Source organism: Manis pentadactyla, chromosome 8 (assembly GCF_030020395.1).
Source record: "Manis pentadactyla isolate mManPen7 chromosome 8, mManPen7.hap1, whole genome shotgun sequence".
NCBI lineage: Eukaryota > Metazoa > Chordata > Mammalia > Pholidota > Manidae > Manis > Manis pentadactyla.
The window spans coordinates 54,035,380-54,061,490 of NC_080026.1; the positions used below are offsets into that span (position 1 = coordinate 54,035,380).

The 26,111-nt window shown below is 34.0% G+C and overlaps 1 protein-coding gene across 4 annotated transcripts in view; it reads right to left on the bottom strand.

Annotated features, from left to right (window-relative positions):
* HEATR1 (HEAT repeat containing 1) overlaps positions 1–26,111 on the bottom strand; it is a 54,582-nt gene that overhangs the window by 25,365 nt on the left and 3,106 nt on the right. For all 4 annotated transcript variants that reach the window (XM_036919323.2, XM_057505742.1, XM_036919324.2 and 1 more), the window contains exons 4-20: positions 24,692–24,833; positions 23,132–23,233; positions 22,565–22,705; positions 21,571–21,782; positions 21,294–21,427; positions 19,148–19,250; positions 18,046–18,156; positions 13,414–13,531; positions 12,345–12,452; positions 9,874–9,969; positions 9,351–9,439; positions 8,336–8,547; positions 7,875–7,996; positions 7,087–7,278; positions 4,846–5,029; positions 4,561–4,697; positions 3,587–3,779 (exon numbers count right to left, since the gene is read on the bottom strand). In XM_036919323.2, coding sequence (XP_036775218.2) covers positions 3,587–3,779; positions 4,561–4,697; positions 4,846–5,029; positions 7,087–7,278; positions 7,875–7,996; positions 8,336–8,547; positions 9,351–9,439; positions 9,874–9,969; positions 12,345–12,452; positions 13,414–13,531; positions 18,046–18,156; positions 19,148–19,250; positions 21,294–21,427; positions 21,571–21,782; positions 22,565–22,705; positions 23,132–23,233; positions 24,692–24,833 — 2,396 coding nt within the window. The remainder of the gene's footprint in view (positions 1–3,586; positions 3,780–4,560; positions 4,698–4,845; positions 5,030–7,086; positions 7,279–7,874; positions 7,997–8,335; positions 8,548–9,350; positions 9,440–9,873; positions 9,970–12,344; positions 12,453–13,413; positions 13,532–18,045; positions 18,157–19,147; positions 19,251–21,293; positions 21,428–21,570; positions 21,783–22,564; positions 22,706–23,131; positions 23,234–24,691; positions 24,834–26,111) is intronic.

Consider the following 26,111-nt stretch of genomic DNA (forward strand, 5'->3'; position numbering starts at 1 on the left):
TCTTCCCAACTCAAGCTCCCTCTCAAAAGACCATTTGCTGTTTAACTGTTGACTATCCTAGAAAAACGATAGACATATGCTAGTATAGTCTTCTGAAAATACACAAACGAGAGCATAGTGTGTATATATATCCTGCTCTGCAAGAACTGCTGTATCTCAATGTACTTTCCATATAAGTACATACAGATCCAAATTAACTCATTCTTTAAAATCATACAGTTCCCAAAGGCATTGTCCATATTTTTATAACTAGTATCTTACTGGTCAAAGTTTAGGTTGTTTCTAGTCTTTTGACCTTAAAACTGCCAGAACATCCCTGTACATACACCCTTTCACAAGTGTGCAGAGGAAATTACCCATTTGTGCATCATACTTTGCAAATGTTTTGTCCTAAACTGAAGTTTACTTGACTTTATTTTTCAATGTAGAACTTTTAGTCAAATTTTTAGTCAAAATTTTATCCTAGTTTTGATGTTGCTTAGAAAAGGCCCTCCCTACTCTAAGGGAATTTTAAAATTATCTCTGCTGTTTACAGAGAGATCATATGCAGTCTCTGTATCTTCTAATACTACAGCTAAGTTTTTTAACATGAAATATTTAGTCCACATGCAATTTTTGTCTAGAAATGAGGGTGTAGTCATCAAACTTTTGAAATGTTTCCAAATGGCTAGCCAGCTGTCCTATTTTTAATAATACACCTAAGAATTATTATTAATAATCTGGTCTGTCAGTGTTATCATTCATATTTTCCACAAGTATTTGAGGCATCTGTTTCTGCCAACTAGTACTTCTAGCACCACGTTCAGTAACAGTGATGAATTTATAATAGGAATATTATGTTTCCCCAACTATGCAATGAAAATGCAAAGCTTTTGATTTGAGAGATATTTTCATCAAGTTACTCATAATTTGCTGTCACTTAAATAGGAATAATTACTGATTTTTATCTAAAGGTTTTTCAAATCTCAGAACACAATAATGTGGGTTTTCTCCTTCAACATTCGTATGGTCAGTTATACTAACAGAGTTCCTTACTTTGAACCAATTTTATATTGTTGGAATGAACTCTATTTGGGCAAATGCTTGTTTTTAAAAATACATTGCTGGAGTCAATTTGCAAATATTTTATTGAGGATTTGATTTTTGCATTATTATTCAAAACAACTCTGGCTTATTGTTTTGTTTTTTCTATAAACATTGTCAATTTTCAATGTTATACTTGTTTTAGACAAGGAATCTGGAAGCTTTCCTTCATTCTGTGCCCTGCCCAGTTCAACAGCACTAAATCATAACCTGCTTCAAAGATCTGGTAGAATGCATCTGTTAAGAGCAACTGGATCAGAGTTTTTTGAAAAGATGTCTCTGGGATAAAGAGGTATCCATTTATGGCAACTAGTTATTTAAGTTTTATTCCATGCTATCTATGGGGGCAAATCTTGGTGATACTTATTTTTCTAGAATTGATCTGTTCCACATATTCTACTTCTAGAATGCAAAGAAAGAGACTAACAAGCTTTTAAACTTTTCTGAGATAATATGAAAGCTGGAAATACTTTCTGGTCTCTGTAACATTAATTTATAAAATAAAGTTAGAAATGAACAGCTGTAAAGTTGAATTCACACAAAGGACAGCTTCATGCCAAGATATCTATTTGCTAAAATTCCCTCAATAGGGAATTTTCAAAAACAAATTCAAAATACTAAGTACTACAGTTGCCATGTTCAAGTAAGGTACTGGAACTCAAGATCAGTGAAAGCTACATTCTTTAAGCAATCAGCTGTTAGAAACATTCTTCCATTTAAAAATCTACATGCCATCATTCTCCCAACTCATTTTTATATTTAAAATAGCATATTTTACATAAAAATTGACCAAAATATTTCAGTTTTATTTTTAAACATGTAAATAAATTTACTATATTGCTCAGGCATAACAAACCAAAGGTAGCTTCTACCTTACAAATGATATTTAATGCTTATTTTTAAGTAAATTAAAACAAACATCAACCAACACTTTCTAGACTCCTCATGGGCAAGTATGGATAGAAGTTCACTGTGGACTCCACGTGGAGAGCACTGAGAGGTACTACAACTAAGTGACCATCTAAATGAGGCCCTCTGGTACTCTAGTGTATGGTCCACAAGGAGCATCTCTCCTGTTTTCAGTGGAGTACTGTGATATCTGGGTAGCATAAATGCAAAAGTACTTTAGGAAGGGTGGAGATGACAGCAGATGAGGCATCTGGGGTAGATAGGAAGCCAGCTGTCTTGCAGCAATGCCAGAGGAAAAATTAAGTGCTTTGGTCCTGCCATTTATAGACAAAAAGACATATTCCTCAGGGGCCACCACGTTTGATGCCAAAGGATGGTAGGCTTTCATATCTAATTAGAAATTGAAATAGTTATGATCTATAAATAAAATATATATATACCTTATTGAAAACTCACAAGTTTAACAGTCAATAACCAGTTTAATAAATAATGCTATTTGCATACAATGGGATACTCTGCAGACATTTTAAAAGACTTATTTCTGTATTTTTAAATATAGAATGCTTATAACATATTATTTGAAAAATTAAATTTTTAAAAATGTACATAGGTTCTCATAAAAAAAAAACCTGGAAAAAGAAAACCTTTAAAAGTAAATCCCCTAAAATAGTAAAATTCACCTTTCTATGATGAGTAGCAGAGAAATAATTACATTCATGGGATTCTATTTTGTAAGTAAAGCTTAAAATTACGTATTAACTTTACCTTTTATTTAACAAAAGTTTGTTTACAATTGTAATTATTGCTCTTTGAAGAAACTAATAAAAAATAAACATTGAGAAATTATTCTAGGAAAAGCACATGATTATTCACTGTTTTCACAGAACATTTGTAAAAAGCAATTTTGGAATATAAAAATTAATCAAGAGTATCTTCAAGTTTCCCAAGGGTCACTCAATTCCTCTGTGAAGTACCAATCACATCCATTATCCTTGGCTTTCTCATATTCAATCACTATCAGGTCTAATTCTCGTTCGTCAGTAGCTTTGTAAGTCAACCCACTGTTTAACATCATATTCATCAACTCTGTACCTTTTGCACAATTGCAATTTCCCTTTATCAAGAACACAAATTTCACTTTTGGTGATTCATTAATGAGCACCCAACCTGAAAATTACTTATACCTGAGGAAAGAGACAAATCCAGGAGGGCTGTCTGAGTGGAGGCCCATTCTTTAAGTAGTCAGTTGAATACTGAATTGTATTATGACTGTAACTGCTGAAGTTCAGAAAAATGAAGTTGGATATTAAGAACCCATGATTAATTATCTACAATTTCTATTACTTATTTTGGTGAAATTTTGCAGTTGACATTTGTGCCTTAGAAGTAACCAGAAATGGTATGTTTGTGAGTGTATATGTATGAATGTATAAAACGTATGTAAAATGTATGTGCGTATAAAAAGAGACCCAGAGAGGGAGCACATGTGGTCTATTTAAAAAATAAAATAAAAAATAAATTTTCCAAACTATAACCAACATCAGCTACATATATAGTTGGTCATGACAGAACATAACAATGCTACTTCCAGTACCTGGAGAAGAGAGAGATGCCAGCTGGTGTTTATACTGTGCCTTCTGAGCAGAGAGCATTGCACAACCTATGTAAAGGGCCTGAGTCTGCAGCACTGTTTTCACATTGCAGTTAAGTGGATTTGAAAGGCTTGAACTGTAAGTCCATAAAACAGAAAAGAACTTGAATAACTGAAAAACATCTTCCAGATGTACCTAAATGTAAAAACAAAAAAAGACAGTGAAATTTAATTTTTATTCATATAGGTGGGTTCCAAATCCTCTTTTCATGAGTGTACAATATATTATAGAAAACAATTTATGTTTTGCTTTGTCTAATCACTTAAAATTACTCTATACTCATTTTAACCAATTGGGAAGAATGTAAATTCAGAGAATTGATACTCAGTGATATTCAGAGGACTTGCTGTAACTTTGCACTTGAACACACTAAACAATGACCACAAAAAAAGACAACACAAAGCAGAAATCCAAGACAAGAGTGATGTTTGGGAAGCCTCATTAGGAATGCACTTCAAAGATGGAGTGAGCAACAACTGTCAAATGCTGCTGAAGAGCAAGTAAGATAAGAACAAAGAACTGATCCCTGAACCTGGCAACACAGAGGTCACTAAGGCCTGATGAAATTTCTTAACTGGGTGACACTGCCTATGTTAAATCACCTCCCTGAACATCAGTTTCTCATTGGTAGTGGCAGCAACTAAGCAAACACGTCTGGGTTGCTTGGTTTTATTCCTGCTGCTATGACATACATTAACCAGCCTAACACATTAGTAGGCATGCAGCAGTTTTTGTTAGTCTGTCCAACCTGACTGGTGTCATGAGTACAGTACTGCTTTATAGCGCCTGTGTTTATTATTATAATCTTCACTGTTTACTTGTCTACTTTCATCTCAATTAAAAACTGTCATAACTAAAACAATCTGCATTTTCTTCTTAAAGGGAAGACTATGCCTGAAAAAGATAAGGGTGATACCTTTGTGAAAAGTTTCATCAGAATCCTGAAATGGATGGCATCAGCACGATTGAGAACCATCTCAAAGAGCCCAATAAGCAACTGCAGATAGTTTCTGCTGTCTTCTTGCAGTTGTGCAGGATTCCACCATATATCATCTACATGGACATGAAGAGAAGGAGAAATGATGCATAAACATATGTGAACACACTGCTGGGAACTTTCCACTCAAAACAAAGAACAGTCAAGAAATCAATAATTAAGTTTTTTAGAGTACCACATCAAAAGATTCATACCCTGTCTCACCTTTAGGAAAAGATTTAGGAGGCTTTAGTGCATGAATAAAATTTTTCAGTGAAAATACAAGTAATACTGAGTCCTCCACAGCAATCCTCTGGGCATTGTTGAGCTGTTCTATATAATGTGCCCACAGCTCCACTGGTATCCCTCTGTCCATCATCAGCTCAAAATGCCAGTCTTTGGGGATTTCCTGAGATGGTAAGGGAAACAGAAACAGTACAAATTTAAGGGGTTCTGAACACAGTTTATATAGGTGGACTGCAATGGATGTATGATGAGGAAATATGCAAAATTTTGTCTATGTGGACAATTAGGTGGGGAGAGGATTAGTAGCTTTAATTAGATTTTTTAAGAGGCTTAATTATCACTACTTACAAGATAGTAAGTTAACATAATAAATTAACAAACAAGTTAACCCTGGCTTCTTTTTATCTATGTTTTCTTTAAAAAACAAAATCCCTAAAAAGAAATGTTATTCATATAAATTGTTCTTTATTAAATGGCACACTTCTAAACAGAAAATGAGTTGGATTTCCAAGAGCTCCTTAAAGAGACTTTTCTAATTTCACATTTTCACTCCTAATCTGAATAAAGTATGTGGTGAAATCTCCAAACTTGGAAATGACTCTAAAAAGAAAATGTTGAGATGTTTAAAAATTATACAGAAAATGCCAAAAGGAAGCATGAGAAAAAGTGCAGGAAAAGGACAAATGAGACTCCAAATAAGTGAGTCCAGAGTCTTAACTTGGAAAGAAAATAATCCAAAACTAGACTTATATGATAATGTCTTTAGTGATGGATTTCATTGGTTCATCGTGCAGCTACAGCCAAAAGGATGCTCATGACTCTTAGGGAATTAAATGTAAAACAATAGAAAACAATCTGTTATATAACACAAAACACTCAGTTTTGTCCACTTTTAAGACTGAGAACAAATGCAGTTCAGATTATTACACCTTACAAAAGATAAAGAAAGAAGTTAAAGACCTATCAGGCACAGAGAAAACAAGTAATGACTATTTAGCATCTTACTATGCTGACAGACAATGACTGCAATAGTGGGGGTGAGGACTTATAATATGGCTGAACGTTGAACTCACAATGTTGTTCATGTGAAACCTTCACAAGATTGTAATATTAATGATACTTTAATAAATAAAAAAAAAGGGCTTATCAGGACTAATTTTAAAATGCAAAGAATTACTCTTTTAAAGTTTACATTATTTTACCTAACAATGGTCACAGAACTTATAAAATACTGAGGACATATATAAATATGAAAAGATGTGATTCGTTCGGCAAATCCTATGAGGAGCCTCTGAAATGAAGTTTGGAGGAAAAATAAAAACAAAGTATTTTATATATGGCAGATTATTATTATTATTTTTTATTTTGGTATCATTAACATACAGTCACATGAGCAACATTATAGTTACTAGATTCCCCCCATTATCAAGTCCAGCACATACCCCATGACAGTCACTGTCCATCAGTGTAGTAAGATGCTACAGAGTCACTACTTCTCTTCTCTGTGCTGTACTGCCTTCCCCATGCCCCCCGACCACTACGTTATGTGTGCTAATCATAATGCCCCTTATTCCTTATCCCTCCCTTCCCACCCATCCTCCCCAGTCCCTTTCCCTTTGGTAACTGTTAGTCCATTCTTGGATTCTGTGAGTCTGCTGCTGTTTTGTTCCTTCAGTTTTTGCTTTGTTCTTATGCTCCACAGATGGGTGAAATCATTTGGTACTTGTCTTTCTCTGAATGGCAGATTATTAAAAGAAATTATCTTAGTACCTCCAGATGTGATACTGGCAAAAATATAAACAACTGAAACAAGATCCTTAGTAATAATGTCCGGCAAAATCCAAATCTAATGTAGTATTAGAATAATACAAAAGATCTATTTTTAGTAAGTAATAGAATAAAGTCATATTTTGCTCAATCATTAATATATTGAATAAATTCTTCATCATTATAGATAGTTAAGTACAGTTTGAATAATCACTTAATAAAGAAAATACATGCCAGAGTCGATCATCAGACACCAAGCACTGCAACCCTAAAATTATGTAACTGAATCAAATTTTCTGTAAAATTCACTATTGCTACCCATGGCTTCTTCTCATTTCATGTCTAACATCGAAGACTCAGCATCTCAGCCTCCAATTTTCAGCTTTACTGTGATCAACAGACCAGGCTGTCATTTCACTCAATGTTCAACTTTCCAGACTTTGTACTCCTTACCACTGCAGTAATGATACTTTCGAGCTTCTTTATTCTTTTCTGCAGCAAACTGAAGACTCTTATTGCAAATGGAAAGTGAGTTTCTTTTAAAGATGAACAGCAGGACACCAACACAGCCATGATGACATGAAAAGTTACTTTCTGCTTCAGGCTAAAGGACTCCCTTTCCCCAATACTTATTAAATCTTCCACCTTGAAAAATAAACACATTCCATTACTGGTAGCTCTTAGCTTTGTAAAATAATCTTCTCTACCTGAGACCTATCTAGGTATTATGCTTTTTACATTTAAAGTACAATGACAAATATAAAGCCTTAAAAAAATAGTAAGCACTGACTTATAAGTATTATAAAAATACATAATTTCAGAAATTACAATTAACATAATTACAACTGCCAAGTGGATAAATGTTTTTAAATTACACACCTAACACTTTCACAAAGGTTTATTTACTAAGGCAAGGGAAATTTTCTCCTCTTTTAGATTGTATTTTCCTATTTTTTTTAAATATATGATTTCAGTATTTTGAATGAGAAGAAAAAAGGAAGGTGAAATAGAACACATTATTCTTACTGGTCCAATATAAAACCACAATGAAAAAATTATGTGAAATGCTAAGGATTTCAAACAATCTGCAGAATACACTGAACAATACATGTTTAAGGCAAAACAAAGTACTGAAGAATACAAGACTACTTTTTTAAAAAAAGGCTCATCTAGTAAAATACTGAGACTCTATTAAGATTATGAGAAGGAAACCCAGGGATTATCTTCAAGAGCACACCTACCATCTTTAACACTGAAGAAGGATCCCCCGAATTTATATTGTCAGCCAACAACTCAATCATCTTCTGATTTGCTACACCAATTAGTTTTCCTGACTTTGTGCTTTTAATCACATTTTCAAGAGCTGTAAAAAAATTTTTTTTAATTGAACACAGAAGGCCCTTATGTCATCAATACTCATCTAAGGAATCCTGTGAATTTAGACAAAAATTTTACACAATTTTCCTATGAAGATTTGCTTTTTTTTACTTTTCCTTTTATCCAATTCTGAATCTGTCTGCACATCCATTTCCTTTTCATTGTATACTTTTTATCTTAGCAAAAATTTTTAAAAATCTTGCTGGCATGTATCAACAAACATGATTTCAAATAACAATTATAGCCAGTCTTTAATTGTAATTATCTTCTTTTTTCAAGTCTTTAAAGTGTTTTCCCCCCTTTAAAGAACAACTGAATTTCTTACTTTCTTCCCAGCCTTTTAACATAGGGTGTAGAGAGCAAATCCCTGATTTTGATAAGTATATAGCGAGTTTCATCTCAGCAGATTCCATATCATCATTGTCAATGACCATAAACGGCAGCAGCTGTACCACTACCTGATCAGACAACTGTTTATTTTCACTCAGTATCTCTTCTTTAATTAGTATGTCTGCTGCTATTTCAAGTACCTTGTACCTGAAAGATACATAAGCACATTTGGTTGAAAGACATGTTAGAAGCTTCAGTTCAGCAAATATCACCATTACATTGTTCTACCTCAACTGACATCTTGGTCTCTTCACCAGACACATTATTCAGAGACACCAAGATAATCACTTAAAATCTATGTAAATAAAGGAGTTATTTGGGACAGCAATTTTAGGTTAAATTTAGGAGAAATCATTAGGTTAACTATAAACATAAAACATACTTCACAACTATGTATCTCAACTTCACTAGAAATCAGAGATTCACTCATGCATTCAAAAAATATCTGAATATATACTGTGCACAAAGAACTAAATATCATACAAAAACCTGTAAGACATGCCCTCTCTTATAATGAGCTTACTCATTTTTCCATGCAAAAAGCTTAGGTGCCCAAAATGAATTAATCAGAATTCATCAAATACTTACTATAGAGAGGTGCCATATGCCTATGAGCTTATTTTTTATTTGTTAAATACATATTTTTAATTATAAAGTAATATAGTATCCTTGTAAAAAAAATCAATTATATAAAGGATTTTAAAATTATATCATAAATTATATGCTTTTTCCATTTTATCAGGAAATTTTCAAAAATAAAATGAACCCATACAAACCCAAATTATTTTTATAATGCAAAAGTGTTATATTAAGATCCTTTCCACTACCATTACCAAGGCATCAATATAACTAAACTATAAGTTGCAAAAATGTAAAGAAAAAGAAAACCAAAATTACTTGATGTAAGAGTATTACTGATTCAAATAGCATAAGGAGAAATGAATACATACCACCCCTTATTTTTTGAAAGTTCTGCTCTTTGAAAGAGATTCAGAAGATTTGAAACAGACACTTCTGAACTAAAATGCTGTTTAAAAACCTAGAGGGAAAAAAATAGCCATGAGCAAATTTGTACTTGCTTCAAATACTTATGGTGCTTGCTAAATGAACTATGAAAGACAATGAATTATAATTTATCCCTTAAATCCTAGTACAGATTTAAAAGTTTTATGAGAATAATTTTTAAAATTGGCATTTATGAGCCAATATTCCATGGTCCCAGAGTATTTACTGATAAAAATTTACAAAGCACTTTATCTTGTTAAAGAACTTCCATATATATAAACTTGTGCAGTCTAATTACGCCTGTCAGTTTTCCCTAACAAGCTTAAGTCTGTGTTCTCAAAAGAACAAATTTCCAAGAGAAGAATGATTTCCAAATATACTCTTACTTAAAGCAGAGAATCATGTGAGAAGCGCAAGAAAATACTTAAAAACAAAATGTATACTTAAAAGGACAACAAATTGACTCACCTCAAAAGCACTTATAGCTGACAAAACAACGTCTATACTATCATCAGCTAATCGGGTTAAAACAGCATCTTTTATGAAAGACTCATCAATGCTCTCCTAAACAAGAGAAAAAATACATTAGTTTACTTGTTGTTAAAATCTCCTAAGACTTTACATTAGAAAGGAAGCTTGGTTTTGTGAACAGCATTCTAGAACACAGTCAAGGAAACAGGTTCTGTCCTGGATGCAAATTCAAAGATACTAATTGTATTTGGATTGAACTAGATAATCATTAAAGGCCTTTTTAGATGAAAAATTGTTTGATACAAACTTTTCAGTTTCCACTGACAATATAATCAAGTATGTATACTCCAAACGTAACTTTGGCATTAAGGAGTTCACCTTGTTAAAATGAGAGCCCAGATATTCAAAATGCATAGAATAAAGAACCAGAATGTCTAGATTTAAATCCTAGTACTAGCTGTGTGACCTTAAGCAAATTACCTGAGTTTCTAGGTCTCACTATTCTCATCTACAAAACAGAGTTAATAATAGTACTCACCTCAAAGGATTGTTAAAGGATTAACTAATACTTGTCATTGCTTAGAAGAGTCCCTTACACACAGTAAATACTGTTAAAAGTTAGCTATTATCATCAAAATTTTTGTAAGGATAAGGATATGCACTGAGAAATGCAGTCTGCCAAAACAGAGAACCTATTTCTTTTAAGTGATGAAATAAAATATAGCATGTAATCCTTCACAATAACAGAGAAGTAAAACTGCAAATCAACCTGAATATATCCTTACCTGTAGGTGGTGAAAAAAAGCTAAATAATCCTACCAAAAAATACAGGTCTATACACTATGCTGGGAAATAAACTAAAATCCCTAGAATTCACAAAACTGAAGTCAAAGTTTCATGTACCAAATGTCACCAGAATTTTCTCAAGAGCTAACAAGTAGCCAAATATCCAATCTGAAATTCTAGAAAACCTATGTCCCGTCTGATGAAGAAGGGGAAAATGAAATTAATGCATGCAAAGAAAGACACTAACCATAATAATATGTAAGTCTGTAAGCTGAATGTACACAGTGCCCTTCCCTGGAAAACTAAACCAAATCCAGAAGAGGACAGGAGTGGAAGAGATGAAAAGGAAGTATGAGAATAGCTTCAGGAATATTAGGAGATTCCAAGGATCCCTTTTTTAATTCTAGAAACTGAAATTGTCCTATTACTGCCAAGATGTGTATTCAATCAATTTAATTACCCAACAAATCAATAGACAAACCTATCAGCAATTTGCAAAAGCAATGTAATTTATGCTAGCTTGAAAATAAATCAAATAAATATATTACAAATTTGATTATATCGCCCACTTTTAAAGAAACATTCTCACAGACCCTAATTTATTATTTATATAGCATTTTAAAATTAATTTTAACCCTTAAAAATATAAACACTAAAGACATAAAACACTACTTTGTAAGTCAAATATTAAAAAAAACTCTACAAAACCAGTAAAATTCAAATTGAGATGCCACATTTAATGTGGTCATTATGATTAGCTGAAATTTAATTCTATTTGTAACATTAACCTGGTTCTAATTGTCATGACAAAGTTATAGAGTTCAACATGGTTATACTACTATGCACAATGGGAGAACTCTGCTATGACTTTTCCTATTCAAGAAAGCTTCCAAATATGCAAAAAATAGCACAAGATGATTTTAGGTATTATACAAATTCTCCTATATTAATTAGAGTAACTACAGTAAAATGTATATAAAATTTAGCATTTCAAACCCAGGATTTGAATGCTACATAAAATAGTGAGTCCATTTAAAAGAAGATAAAGAAAAATTTTAAGAAAATAGTACAGTGGTAAGCTAATAGCAAAAACTGTGAAGGTACTGCCTGAACAGATAAAGTTCAGAAACTACTGCTCTATTTGAAACACTGCAGTCTTCGTAAAACATCATTTTGGTATAAAGACATTATTTACAAATTAATTCAGCCTCTGTACTTATTATTTGGAGCCACCAAAATTTTAGACACAAATACAACTGCAGGTACTGAAATCATGGGGCAATGCTCCAAAAGCTATCATTCTGATATCCCCAAATAAGTTTATGTTAAACTTAATTAAGGCCATCAAAATCAAATTTCAAAACTTTTAGACTTTCAGGTAATTTGTGAACCTTTGTAAGTTATCTATAAACTCCAGTTTAAAAAATACTGAATGAGAAACTAATAATCTGCAATGTGGAAGCACATAAAACCACTTGTTATTAGGGCATATACAGGTTAAGATGGTGGTTACTGGCACGTACAGCCCTAAATCTTTGTCCCATATTCTCATCCACTTTATTTAGTTTATCTGTGTAATTACAAAGTACTGATTCTAGTTGGTGGCTTTAATTTCTTATTCTAGAATTACATTGTTCATCCTAAGGATAAAAACATCACAAATGAAAGTATTTGATGCAAACCTTTGATGTTTTCATGATATTTTTCAGATGATTAATGGCCAGAAGTCTCACAGAAGCAAGTGGATGATTCAGACTGAGCGTCAAGGAGGTATCAGAATCTGCTAAAATCTATAGGATTTAGCAAAAATACCAAATGATTTCACCATTAAATCTGGCAGCATATGATCAAGAAGAAAATCTGGAGAAAACCACCCCAAACTGCCCAACATACTCAGTAACAATCGTCTAACTTCAGAAACCAAAATGTAAAGTACAATCTTTGTTTCTAGAACACAGCAAAGGTTATAACAAATAAAAAAACTGTATCATTAATATTGTGATTTTATGTATTCTTGTATCTGTGTGTAGGTTTAATTTAATTAATTTTTTATATTCTTTCTGTAACTCTAATATAGTAAAAAGAATCTAAGATAAATCACCATATTATTACCTAAATGATAACATAAATTTTAAAAAATTAGATTACTGAAGACAATACAATTCACTGAAATGATAAAGCAGTGACACTCAAATTAGTAATGACTTACTTCAGTTATATAATCAGACTAGGAAGGAAGTCTATAAACATAAGATTTGGAAATGAAACACCATTAAAGTTGAGTCTTATTATTGAAAAGAAAAACCAAAACATATTTCTCTTTCTAATATTTATCTCCAAGACTATTTATTTTAAGAAATGCTCAAATATCTAACTTCTAGTATAAAGATTTAGAATGAATCATCAGGAAATTTCTCAAGTACTAACATGATCATAAAATAAAATTGCAGCTCCCTTTGTCTTATCAGTGATTTAAATAGCCACATATGGGTAGTAGGTATTGCACTGCAAAATACAGTTATGGGAGAAAGGTAAGGAAAACTGGAAACCTAAGTGAGGTCATCTTTTGGCAATTATTCAACTCCTACCTCACAGCCTTACTTCAGTTAACTATACAAACTGTGTATCTCATCTCTCCATGAAACTTTCCAAACAGAGCAGAGAAGTAGCAAATTTCCTTCTGGAGCTCTTCAAATAACCACAGAAATATACCCCTAAGTGTCATATAATTCTTTTGAAGAAAAAAAGTACCTGATACTTTCCTCCACTTGTAGAAAGAGAGAGAAATTGGTGAAAAAGCTCTTGTTTTTTTAGATCTGTAATTTCCTTTAGGCATTCCTCTAATACAACATCTAATGTTCTAGGATATCTGGAAAGAAATTAAAGAGTAATTCATTATTCTTAATAAAGTTATTAACCACACACATCAAACACGCACGCAAAACAGAATTTTAAGAATTACTGAAATTAAGAGATAAAATTTAAACAAATAGTGTATGTAAAACCAAATAATATTGATCAAGTTTGTTTCTATTACTATTCCAAAAAGTCTTTTATCAAGAAAAAGAGAGGGCAAAAAATAAAATCAGAAACAATAAAGAAGTTACAATCGCAGAAATACAAAGAATTATTAGAGAATTATATGAAAAATTATATGCCAATAAATTGGACAACCTAGAAGAAATGGACAAATTCCTAGAAACATGCAATCTTCCAAGACTGACCCAGGAAGAAACAGAAAACCTGAACAAATTTTCAGGGATGAAACTGAATTGGTAATTAACAGTCCAGATCCAGATGGCGGGGGGCGGAGCCAACATGGCGGCGTGAGTAGGACAGTGGGAATCTCCTCCCAAAAACATACATACTTTTGAAAATACAACAAACACAACTAGCCCTAAAAGAGAGACCAGAAGACGCAGGACAGTGGCCAGACTGCAGCTACACCAGCGAGAACCCAGCGACTGGTGAAAGGGGTAAGATACAAGCCCCGGCCCTGCGGGACCCGAGCGCCCCTCCCCCCAGCTCCCGGCGGGAGAAGAATAGGCAGAGCGGGAGGGAGACGGAGCCCAGGACTGCTGAACACCCAGCCCCAGCCATCCGGGCCAGAGCGCAGACACAGTACATGCCCAGGGGGCCCTGGATACTGGGGGAACAGGGAGTAAGACCTCTGAGCGGGTGCTGAAGCTGATGCCCCTGTGACAAAGAAAAGCGGGGGCTTTTTGAAAGTCTTAAAGGGACAGGGACTTAACAGCTTGACGGAAACAACCCAGGTCACAGTACAGCAGCTGGAAATTACAGGGAAAACCGGGTGCACTAACCCCCTGGGCAACAGCTCTGAGACCCCTCACGGAGGCAAACAGTCAAGCAGCCCCCCCATCCATTACCCCACCGGGCGCTGCGAAAGCAGAGAAGCAGCCTGAGACAAATTCCGCCCACAGAAAGGGAAATTTCTCCCTTCCGGCCAGGCAAGACACAAAGACCCACTCTACACGCAATTACCCAACACAAGCCACTAGGGGTCGCAGTTGTCCCAGTAAAGAAAGGCCAGTAGCAAGTGAAAATTTTGGCCCTCCCAGCTGACAGTCAATAGCACCTGTCAACATGAAAAGGCAAAAAAATATGATCCAGACAAGACTAACCCAGACAGCTTCAGCATCTGCTACATCTTCCCCTGAGAAGGAATCTGGGGAGAGATTTAGCCAGTCTACCTGAAAAAGAATTCAAAACAAAAGTCATAACCATGCTGATGGACTTGCAGAGAAATATGCAAGAACTAAGGAAGGAGAATTCAGAAATAAAACAAGCTCTGGAAGGACTTCAAAACAGATCCAGATGGCTTCACAGATTAATTCTACCAAACATTTAAGGAGTAGATAATACCCATCCTTCTTCAATTTTTCAAAAAAATAGAAGAGGGAATACTTCCAAACTCATTCTATTAGGCCAGCATCACTCTAATACCAAAAGCAGACAAAAACAATACAAAGAAAGAAAATTACAGACCAATATCCCCAATGAACACAGATGCAAAAATTGTCAACAAAATATTAACAAACTGAATTCAAAAATACATCAAAAGGATCATCCATCACGACCAAGTGGGATTTATTCCAGGTATACAAGGATGGTACAGTATTCATAAATCAACCCATGTGATACACATTAACAAAAGGAAGGATGAAAACCATATGATCATCTCAACAGATATTAGAAAAGCATTTGACAAAATTCAGTACCCATCATAATAAAAACTCTCAACAACATGGGTACAGAGGGAACATACATCAACATAATAAAGGCAAAATACAACAAATCCACAGCTAACATTATGCTCAATAGCTAAAAGCTGAAAACTTTTCTTCTAAGATCAGGAACAAGACAAGGATGTCCACTCTCACTTTTATTTAACATAGTTCAAGTCCTTGCCACGGCAATCAGACAATATAGAGATATAAGGCACCCAAATTGGTAAGAAAGAAGTAAAACTGTCACACTCAGATGACATGATACTACATATAGAAAACCCTACAGATTCCACCAAAGAACTATTAGAATAACTGAATTCAGCAAAGTTTCAGGATGCAAAATTAATATACAGAAATCTGTTGCATTCCTATATATTAATAATGAACTAACAAAAAAGAGAAATCAGGAAAACAATCCCATTTACAATTGCACCAAAAAGAATAAAATATGGATAAACCTAATCAATGAGGTGAAAGACCTTTACTCTGAAAACTGTAAGACACGCATGAGAGAAACTGATGAAGAGACAAATAAATGGAAATCTATCCCATGCTCATGGATAGGAAGAATTAAGTATTGCAAAATGGCCACCCTGCCCAAACCAATTTACAGATTCAATGCAATCCCTATCAAAACATCAATGGCATTTTTCAATGAACTAGAGCAAATAATCCTAAAACTTATATGGAACCACAAAAGACCCCAAATAGCTAGAGCAATTTTGAGAAAGAACAAAGCTGGAAGTATTACACTGACTTCAAGCTATACTACAAAGCCACAGTAATAAAAACAGTATGGTACTGGCACCAAGACAGACCCATAGATCAATGGAATAGCCTAGAGCGCCCAGATATAAACCCATGCATATATGGTCAATTAATATATGATAAAGGAGCCATGAATACACAATAGAAAACAGTCTCTTCAATAACTGGTGTTGGGAAAACTGGACAGCTAAACACAAGAAATGAAACTGTATTACTGTCTGACTCCATATACAAATAAATCTGAAATGGATTAAAGACCTAAATATTAGACATGAAACCATAAAATTCTTGGAAGAAAACAGAAAAAATCTCTTAAATGTGAGCATAAGCAATTTTTTTTCTGGACACATCTCCCCAGGACAAGGGAAACAAAATAAAAAATGAACTACTGAGACTACATCAAACTAAAAAGCTTCTGTACAGCACAGAACACCATCAACAAAACAAAAAGGAATCCTACAGTATGGAAGGATATATTCCTAAATGATGTATCTGAAAGGGGTTAGTATCCAAAATATATAAAGAAAACATACAACTCAGTACCAAAAAGCAAATAAGCCAATTAAAAAATGGGCTGAGGACCTGAAAAGATGTTTTTCCAAATAAGACATAGAGATGGCCAACGGGACCATGACAAGATGCTCCACATCACTAATCATGAGGGAAATGCAAATCAAAATCACAATGTGACATCACTTCACCCCAGATAGAATGGCCACTATCGAAAAGACAGTGTTGGCAAGGATGTGAAGAAAAGGGAACCTTCTACACTGTTGGCGGGAATGTAAGTTAGTACTGCCATTATGGAAAGCAGTATGAAAGTTCCTCAGAAAACTAAAAATACAAATACCATTCAACCCAGTAATTCCACTTCTAGGAATTTACCCAAAGAAAACAAAATCCCTGATTTGAAAAGATAGATGCACCCATATGTTCACTGCCACACTATTTACAATAGTCAAGATATGGAAGCAACCGCAGTATACATCAATAGATGAATGGATAAAGATGAGGTGGTACATATATAAAATGAAATATTCATTTTTTGTTCATTATTTCATTCATTATTTTATTATTATAAATGAAATATCATTCATTTACAATAGTCAAGATATGGAAGCAACGGCAGTATCCATCAATAGATGAATGGATAAAGATGAGGTGATACATATATAAAATGAAATATTATTCAGCCATAAAAAAGAAGAAATCCTGCTGTTTGTGACAACATGGATGGACCTAGAGAGCATTATGCTAAGTGAAATAAGCCAGGCAGAAAAAGCCAATATCATATGATTTCCTTATACATAGAATCAAAAAAAAAAAAAAATACAAAACAAACAGAACTGCGGTAGAATCACTGAGAAGTGACTGGTGGTTACCATCGGGTGGGGTTAGGGTAAGTGAGTGAAATAGGTGAAGCAGGTAGAGGCACAAAATCTCAATCATAATATAAATTAGTCATGGGGATTAAAGTACAGCATAGAGAATAGAGTCAATAGTTCTATAGCCTCTTTTTATTTTGACAGATAGTAACTATACTAGTTGGGGTAAGCATTTAGTAATGTATATAACTGCCATATCACTATGTCACATATACTTGAAACCAATGTAATACTGTGTATCAACTATACTTCAATAAAAAAATTATCAAAGTCTCTACATAAAATATACTCTCCATGGTCCGCACACAACCCCTATTTCCATTTATAGCTTGCCTATTTTTAAATCCTATACCTGTTCCTTCCTGAAGGGGAGGAAAAAAAGTAAGGATAGTCTCTTTACAATTCATTCACTACACTAAAATGTTACTTGTGAATACTCTCTTTATAAAACTTTAAGAGAAGGGAACAAACACACAACTTACTTGCTTTCTAAAAGCCTGATAAGTGGAAGAAATTGTTCATTAAGCAAAGACACTTTATTAGGATCGATTTCTTCCTGTGAACTGTATGAAATATACTCTTCAAAAAGAAGGCTGCAAAACAAAACAAGTGTCAGCAGGCACACAAGTTACTATTTAATGAGTACCTATTATATTCTAGGATGGGGATGAAAGTACAGCATAGAGAATACAGTCAATAGTTCTATAGTTTTATATGCTATATAGTCAATAGTTTCTATGCTTTACAAATATCTTTATCACATCTATATGAGGTAAAAGTCATAACCTATTTTCTAGATACAGAAACTAGAGTTCAACAGTCTTAGAATTTGCCTGAGTCAAATGACAACAGTAACAAGAGTCAACACTTAGTGGGTCCTACTGGGCCACCAAATGTAGAGCACTGCTTTCAGCCCTTATCTGAACTGAAGTTCTCAACAATACTTCATGTATGCTCTCATTTAATTCACAAGGTAAACTGAGAGCTGGAGCACAAGTGATACCCATCAGAAGACAAGTACCCACCCCATGTTACAAGATGGCAAAACCAGTTTCAGGCAATGTGAACTCCAGAAATTAACTACTTTCCCGGCAATGACAGAGGCAGGACTCAACCCTATTCCTGACTGCAATGCCTACATTCTTTTCACTATATCAAGTTGTCCTGTAAGAAAAAGACAGTTTAGAAGACTGAACTATTTTTACAGAAAGGGATGAAATTGTCTTTACTTCCCATCAACCCTCAAACTTCATAGATGTTTGAATACCAACTGTGATGTAGATTTTTCAGGCATTTGGGCCCATTTATTAATAATAAAGTCTAAAGTCACAAATTACATGTAGCTATAACCCATATTTATCTTAACTATTAACTTTTCATGATCACATGTAAGCACTAAAGACAAGCAAGAGAAAGCACTTTTTCTTCTGTTGCCACAATTATTGAACTATGTTCTTATAATTAATGAAATATGGGGAAAGTAAGAAGTACATTATAAAGGGATACTGGAAAACTGCTAACCAACTCTGAGAAATACACTCAGCCACAAAAATACCAATCAAAAGCATGTAAAAAATAGCTTACCTAGCCAATAAATGGTCTAAGTTGTTTTTCAGTGATATATTTGTGAGTATAGCTTCTAAGTGTCTCCTGTAGATTTGACCATCAATCCCTTCAGTTTCTTCTCCTTAGTATAGAAAAAAAATTAAAATTAGGGAATTTTTTTGCATGCTTATATTATTAAATTTATTTACAGCAGAAAAATCTTTCTACAGGAATAACTTTAAAACGTATAGATCAACATCCAGGTTTTTACCTATTTTCAAAAGTATAGTTCACCAATATAGTCATTTATATTTTTCAAAGCATTTTTGTATACGTTACCCTTATTTATCCTTTACCTGATGTTCTATACATTTTTAAAGACAGGTATTATCACATCTATCATTTTAATGAAACAGAAATCCAAAACACAGTCTTCACCCAGGTCATATTACAAGTGGTTTAAGTTGGGACCTGAACATAGACCTCAAAAATCTTTCTGAAATCAGGCTAAGCTTTCATCTCAATACTTCCTTACTGAACCAAGAGCTGTCATCTTCTAGACTGTAGATAAATGAATTGGATGCTAGCCCTGCCTTCAAACACAGGATCATATTACTTACCATCAGAACAGGAAAAATACATATTTATGCTAGTCATGTTTCTGAAACCCATGTTTAAATCACGATCTGACTGAGCAAACCTTGATTTTCCAATAGACTGACATTATTTTAAGGGATGGCTTTCTTAGTCCAAGTAGCAATAGAACCAAGTAATTCTTCCTTGTATTTATTTATTTATTTATTGAAGGGTAAAAAAAATACCATGCAAATTAAAATTTGGATTTTTACGCAAGATATTTTCTTGGTCTTATATTTGCAATAACTCAAGGGTGAAAAACTTTTTGGCAACTGGGTATTTGTTGTAAATGAATCACTAAGTTCACTACATAGCTAAATGAGAAGGGAAAGTTTACTTGGTAACTTTTTAAAATTGTTTTCAAATAATTCCATAGTCCTTTTCATGTAAAGACTGTTTTAGAACAGTTTTAAAAAAAAATTCTAAGCCACTCAATTAACAAAGATTTCCCTGCAACCAATCTGCTAGCCACCCCAAAAGTTTCTCACATGAGAAAAATTAACAAATTACACACAAAAAATTGGATAGCAGAAACTTCGAAGTATTTTAAGATATTAAGAAGGGTATGGGTCCTATTTTAAGAGAATCAAATCTTTTTTTTTTTTCAAGTTCAATGAGCTTTTTTTATTAGGTTTAAGGGGAAATTGGGGAGGGTTGTTTTGAACAAATGTTCATCAGCAAAGAACAAGAGTGTGAGATTGTGGAAATTTCTCATCTGCTGCAAGCGGTGGCTACTTCCTTCTTTATTTTTGATATCATTAATGTACAATTACTTGAACATTATGGTTACTAGACTCCCTGTATTATCAAGTCCCTCCCACATACCCATTACAGTCACTGTCCATCAGCGTAGTAAGATGCTATAGAATCATTACTTCTTTTCTCTGTATATACTGCTTTCCCCATGTCCCCAACCCCCTACATTATGTGTGCTAATCCTAATGCCCCGTTTTCTCCCTTATCCCTCCCTTCCCACCATCCTCCCCAGTCCCTTTCCCCTTGGTAACTGTTAGTCCATTCTTGGGTTCTGTGAGTCTGCTGCTGTTTTGTTCCTTCAGTTTTTTCTTTGTTGTTATACTCCACAGATGAGTGAAATCATTTGATACTTGTCTTTCTCCACCTGGCTTATTTCACTGAGCATAATATCCTCTAGATCCATCCATGTTGTTGCAAATGGTAGGATTTGTTTTCTTCTTATGGCTGAATAATATTCCATTGTGTATATGTACCACATCTTCTTTATCCATTCATCTACTGATGGACACTTAGGTTACTTCCATTTCTTGGCTATTGTAAATAGTGCTGCGATAAACATAGGGGTGCATATGTCTTTTTCAAACTGGGCTGCTGCATTCTTAGGGTAAATTCCTAAGAGTGGATTCCTGGGACAAATAGTATTTCTATTTTGAGTTTTTTGAGGAACCTCCATACTGCTTTCCACAATGGTTGAACTAGTTTACATTCCCACCAGCAGTGTAGGAGGGTTCCCTTTAAGAGAATCAAATCTTAAGACAATAAACTTCTGGACACAAAATATAAGACCACATACCTGTAATATGATTAACGATGGAGACAACTAGATGGGGAAGCATGTAATGCAGAAGAGGACTGATATCATATATTTCAGAAATCCCATGAAGTATTGTAATAAGATCAGGAACACTACACAACTGAGGAAACGGCCTTGGAAGAAACAAGTACGTAATATGTTGACTTCACAAGTTAGACAAGAAATGGCAATAAATTACAAAATTTATCTGTGAAAAAAATTATTCAAAGTCATTTCTTTCACTTCTATTACCATTTCTCAATTCAATTGTACATACTTTTTCCCAAGGCTCTCTGGCTTCTGTCTCTGCAGGAGCACTATCAAGCAACCTAATCCATTCTTGATCAAAGAGGGAATCTTGGTCAGTGTTTTAATGATCTGTGAAGCCAATGAACTAACGAAGGTATCTTCCATTGTCACTTTCACGGAAATCTGACATATTATCATGTATGTTGCAGCTCTGTAATCTGGCAAAGATGATTTCAATCCCTAAATATTTTTTAAAATATAAGGAAAAATAATAAAATGGTATTATTTTATTCTACTTAAAATGTTACTTTACTTTGACAAAGAAATGCCATAAATCAGAAATTAATACTACCCAATTACATACACTGAGAGTCAACCACTCCTCAAAAGTAAAAAAGTCAAGATGTTTCCTGAGTGGACATAGAGATGAAACAAGTCTCCTGGATGAGAGAAAGGATCTCAGAGGTTCTCCTAACTCAGACACCCAGTACACATCCTAACAGGACTCAAGGAGCCCTTCTTTTATATGCAAACACCCACCTGTGTAAGGAAGACTTCGATCAGAAACAAAACAGTGTCTGATTAAAGACAGTAATTTGGGGACATTGGGGGGAAGAAAAGCAGCACCTCCACAAGGACCCTGGGAGGGTACTATGCAGTAAGGCACTTAGGAAAAAGAAACATTAAGAAGTAGAAGTCAATGCAATAAGAATGATAAGAGTTTATTTCCTCAAGATTTTCTAATCCATTCTTTTTCCAATGAGGTAGCATGACTGCTAAGAAATTAGATCTGGGAGATTGTGGCAGGGCCAAATAGCCAGTATTATTTTTAGGGAGTCCTAAATAAGATCTGGTAAGGTTTTAAGACAAAAGAACTCATATTTTTTATCTAAGAATTAAATATCATTAACCATCTGAAATAAATGATCAATTTTAAAACATTTATGTCTAATGACATTTTCAAAAGCAAGAAAATTCCTTTAAGTACAAAAGAATCTACTTTACACATGAGTAGGACTAACCTTTTGGATATATGGAAATAACTTGGCAACTACATTGTCTGATATGTTCTCAGCAGCCACTAGAGCAGACACAATGGTAGAGGCATAAAAAGTTAGGAGAACTCTCAACTGAGCTGAACTCCCAGGAAACTCAGCAAAAACCTGGAACAAAAACACAAAGCACATTTAAGAGTGAAAGGCCAATTTGACAAAAGTGTAAAAATATTTACAACTCTCAACTACCTTCAGGCTGACATTTTCATTTTTTACCATATGCGACACTTAATCAATGCACAAATTCAATGGTCTAGTGAAATATGACAAGGAATAATCTTTCTGACATTTTTGGACTCTGCTTAAACAGTCACTGTACATAGAATTTGACAAGGAATAGAATAATTTAACTTTATAGAAAAACACCTTTGGTGATGAAAGACTGATCAAACTGCTCATGGTGCAAAACTAGATCATTTAACAAAAGGAACCTCTTCAAAGTACCATTATTCATAGGGAAGGCCTTAGTAGTTTTCCTCATTCTGAGCAATGTTTCAATGGAATTATAGAGTCATGAAATAATATACTACTCACCTTCACAGATTTTGTCACCAGACTACAAATGAAATCCATGAATCCAAGATCTTTGTAGCAGTGGGTAATCAAAGTTCCCTTAGCTAAGGGCACTCCAGATTGCTGTTATAGACAGAAAGAACCAAGAATTACTAAGGATATTCATCAACTAATTATTTTTAAAGTACCTACTAAAGTAACATCTTTATACTGTTACAGTTCATGAACGTAAAATACAGTCTCTCCTTGAAACTGGTGGTACAGATGAAATTAACACATAAAATTGTACAAACTTTTAAGAATTCAAGACGTCAGCAAGAAAGGTGGAGGTGCTCAGTGAAAAATGTTTATCGTGTTCGTTTTGATGTGTACTTATCTAAATCTGGATTCTCTGGCCTCTTAGTAATTACTGGTTATATTTGTTTTTTGAGCCAATGCGATATGGTTTTGTAGCTACTTTAAAATAACATTAATAGAAACAGACTAGGAGCTGGGCCAACTTACACTATTTCCACTGCCTGGCGTCATGTGTGGCATGTATTGACTGCCCAGTAAATACTGAATAAATCAATGAAAGGAGAATCTGAAGTGAGTGTAGTTTGGATATCTGTAACAAGTGTGCATCAGGGTCTGTGTATAGACCAGAGGAAAAAATGGTCTTGATGTTATTAGTAGGGTAAATGCTGAGAAGTATGACAAGTTTTATGAGAGGTTGGCCTTATCTTCTTGAACATTCTTTAGTTCAAGGGTTTTAGAACTAAGCTCTTAAATTCTTCTTCTAATGAAAAATTCCCATCCCTCTCTTTTTACTAATTCTGATCATTGACCTCACTTTCATCACCCACAAAGTTGACTCTTTCCAGAGTCCCAGTCTGTTAGTCTTCCATCCCCATTTGACCTCCTCCTAGCCTGAAATGCCATGCTTAATATTCAGTAAAATTCCTAATAACGTACATCTACTTTCCTCTACTATATGTTGCAAAGTGATAAAGGCAAGTCAGTTGTTTTATTACAAAATGCTGCTATCTGATCTTTGTCAGATCCCTCCTATAAGGCAACCATTCTTTAATTCACCTATAAATTAATTCCTAGCATCTTTCTTACAACTTTAATATTTCCTGAAGTCCTTCAAGTTATCCTCATCCCTTTAATTTTTTAAAGTATTTTCTGCTTTTCTTCACTTGCAACTTTTTAAAAGCAATTCAGTTGCAAAATTTTAAATGTCAGACAGCATGGTATAGTGGGAAAACACAGGCTTAAAAGAGATTTGGATTCAAATCCCAAACCTGTCACATTATAGTTAGGTGAACTCTGGCAAGTAACTTACTGCTCTGAGCCTGTTCTCATTTGTAAAAATGGGAGTTTTCTGAGAATCCAAGATGTGAATTGCCTAGTCTCATGTCAGGTACTAAATAAAAGTCAGCTCTTTTTCATAATAGCTTTAACTGGAACTTAGGAAATAAAAGTGGTGGAGTAAATACAGACTACCCTCAAGAGCACTAATGACTTTATTTTTGCCAAACTGTATCGCTTAATCAAGATTTATAATGATTATAGATAAGTGTCATTCAGCAACCATACCTTGATTGGCAGCAACCAAAACCACTTGTGCTTTGAATTATTAATTTTTAGAAGCTGTATAACTCGCACAAATATTCTTGTCTCATGGTATGGCAGAACACAAGCAATGAGGCTATCTTGATTATAAAGATGGATATGGAACCTGGGGAGGGGGAAACAAGTAATTCAAAACTTATAAGCACATATTTCCTTACATGTTCAATCCTCTTATCAGTGAGTTAAAATTACTTAGAATGAATACCAGTAAAAATGCATAGCATCATCAAGATACAGAGCACATAAATAAGTCCTCTATTTTGCATTTCTAGAATTTGTTTGCAGTTTTTTTTTTACTTGAAGTAGACATACATTATCAGTTTCAGGTGTGCAACATACTGGTGATTCTCTTTTTAATTAGTCTTTTGGTTTTAGAATTACAACAATTAGGGTTCTGCCAAGTCTTATACAATAATGCCTTTTAATATTCAATAAGACAATTTATATTCCATTCACTTTCAATATTTTTTAAACCTATTATTAATGTAACTGTGGGATAATTGCAGTCAAACCAAGAGAAAAAAAATGGGTCAACTAGGCAGCAATGCTCAACTTTTCTCCATGGTTCTAAGTTTACTGTCCACAGCTCCTTTAGCTTACCTATCATAATTCTAAAACCATTAGACTAATTAAAAAGAAAATCACCAGTATGTTGCACACCTGGAACTAATATGGTATATCTACTTCAAGTAAAAAAAAAACTGCAAAGAAATTCTAAACTTAAAAAAAAATTACATTGCTTCCTTTAAATTAAAAAAAATTATCAAATTACAACCATAAATTTGTCCATAACTTGACAAAATTTTGTATTGGTCTCTCCACCCTAACAATGTAAGACAGACTTATTAATTCGGTCAGATACATTAAATCCTTTCTAGCTTTGAAGTTTGAGCTCAAATGCCTTTTTCAAGATGCTTTTGGTAATTCTCCTAGCCAAGTGATCTCTTATGCCTGTCTAAACTATCGTTTCACCTTTATCTTTCATAGAGTACACATCACTCTGCCTTATACATTTGGCTTTAGTATGAGCCAAAATGTTACTTTCTCCATAAGCATTCTACAACTACTTCAGGCAGCACTACATGCCCAAAACTTTGCACACACCTTTATTGTGGCATTTACTTCCAAACCAAGGGCAGCCTACTCATCCTTGTATCCAACTTAATGTTGCTAACTAAGTTACATGAATAAATAAATGCAAAAAGTACATTAGTGAACTATCAGGGGGAAATTAAATGCCAGAAACAGAAGTAACACAGACTTTATTTCTTTGTCTGATGAGTCTGTTCTGATAATCAGAAGACCCAAGTAAAACTTCTGTTTTTTTCAAAGACTCACTTGCTTCCTAAAGGGAAATCATTTTACCTCCATGTGTCCACTTAAT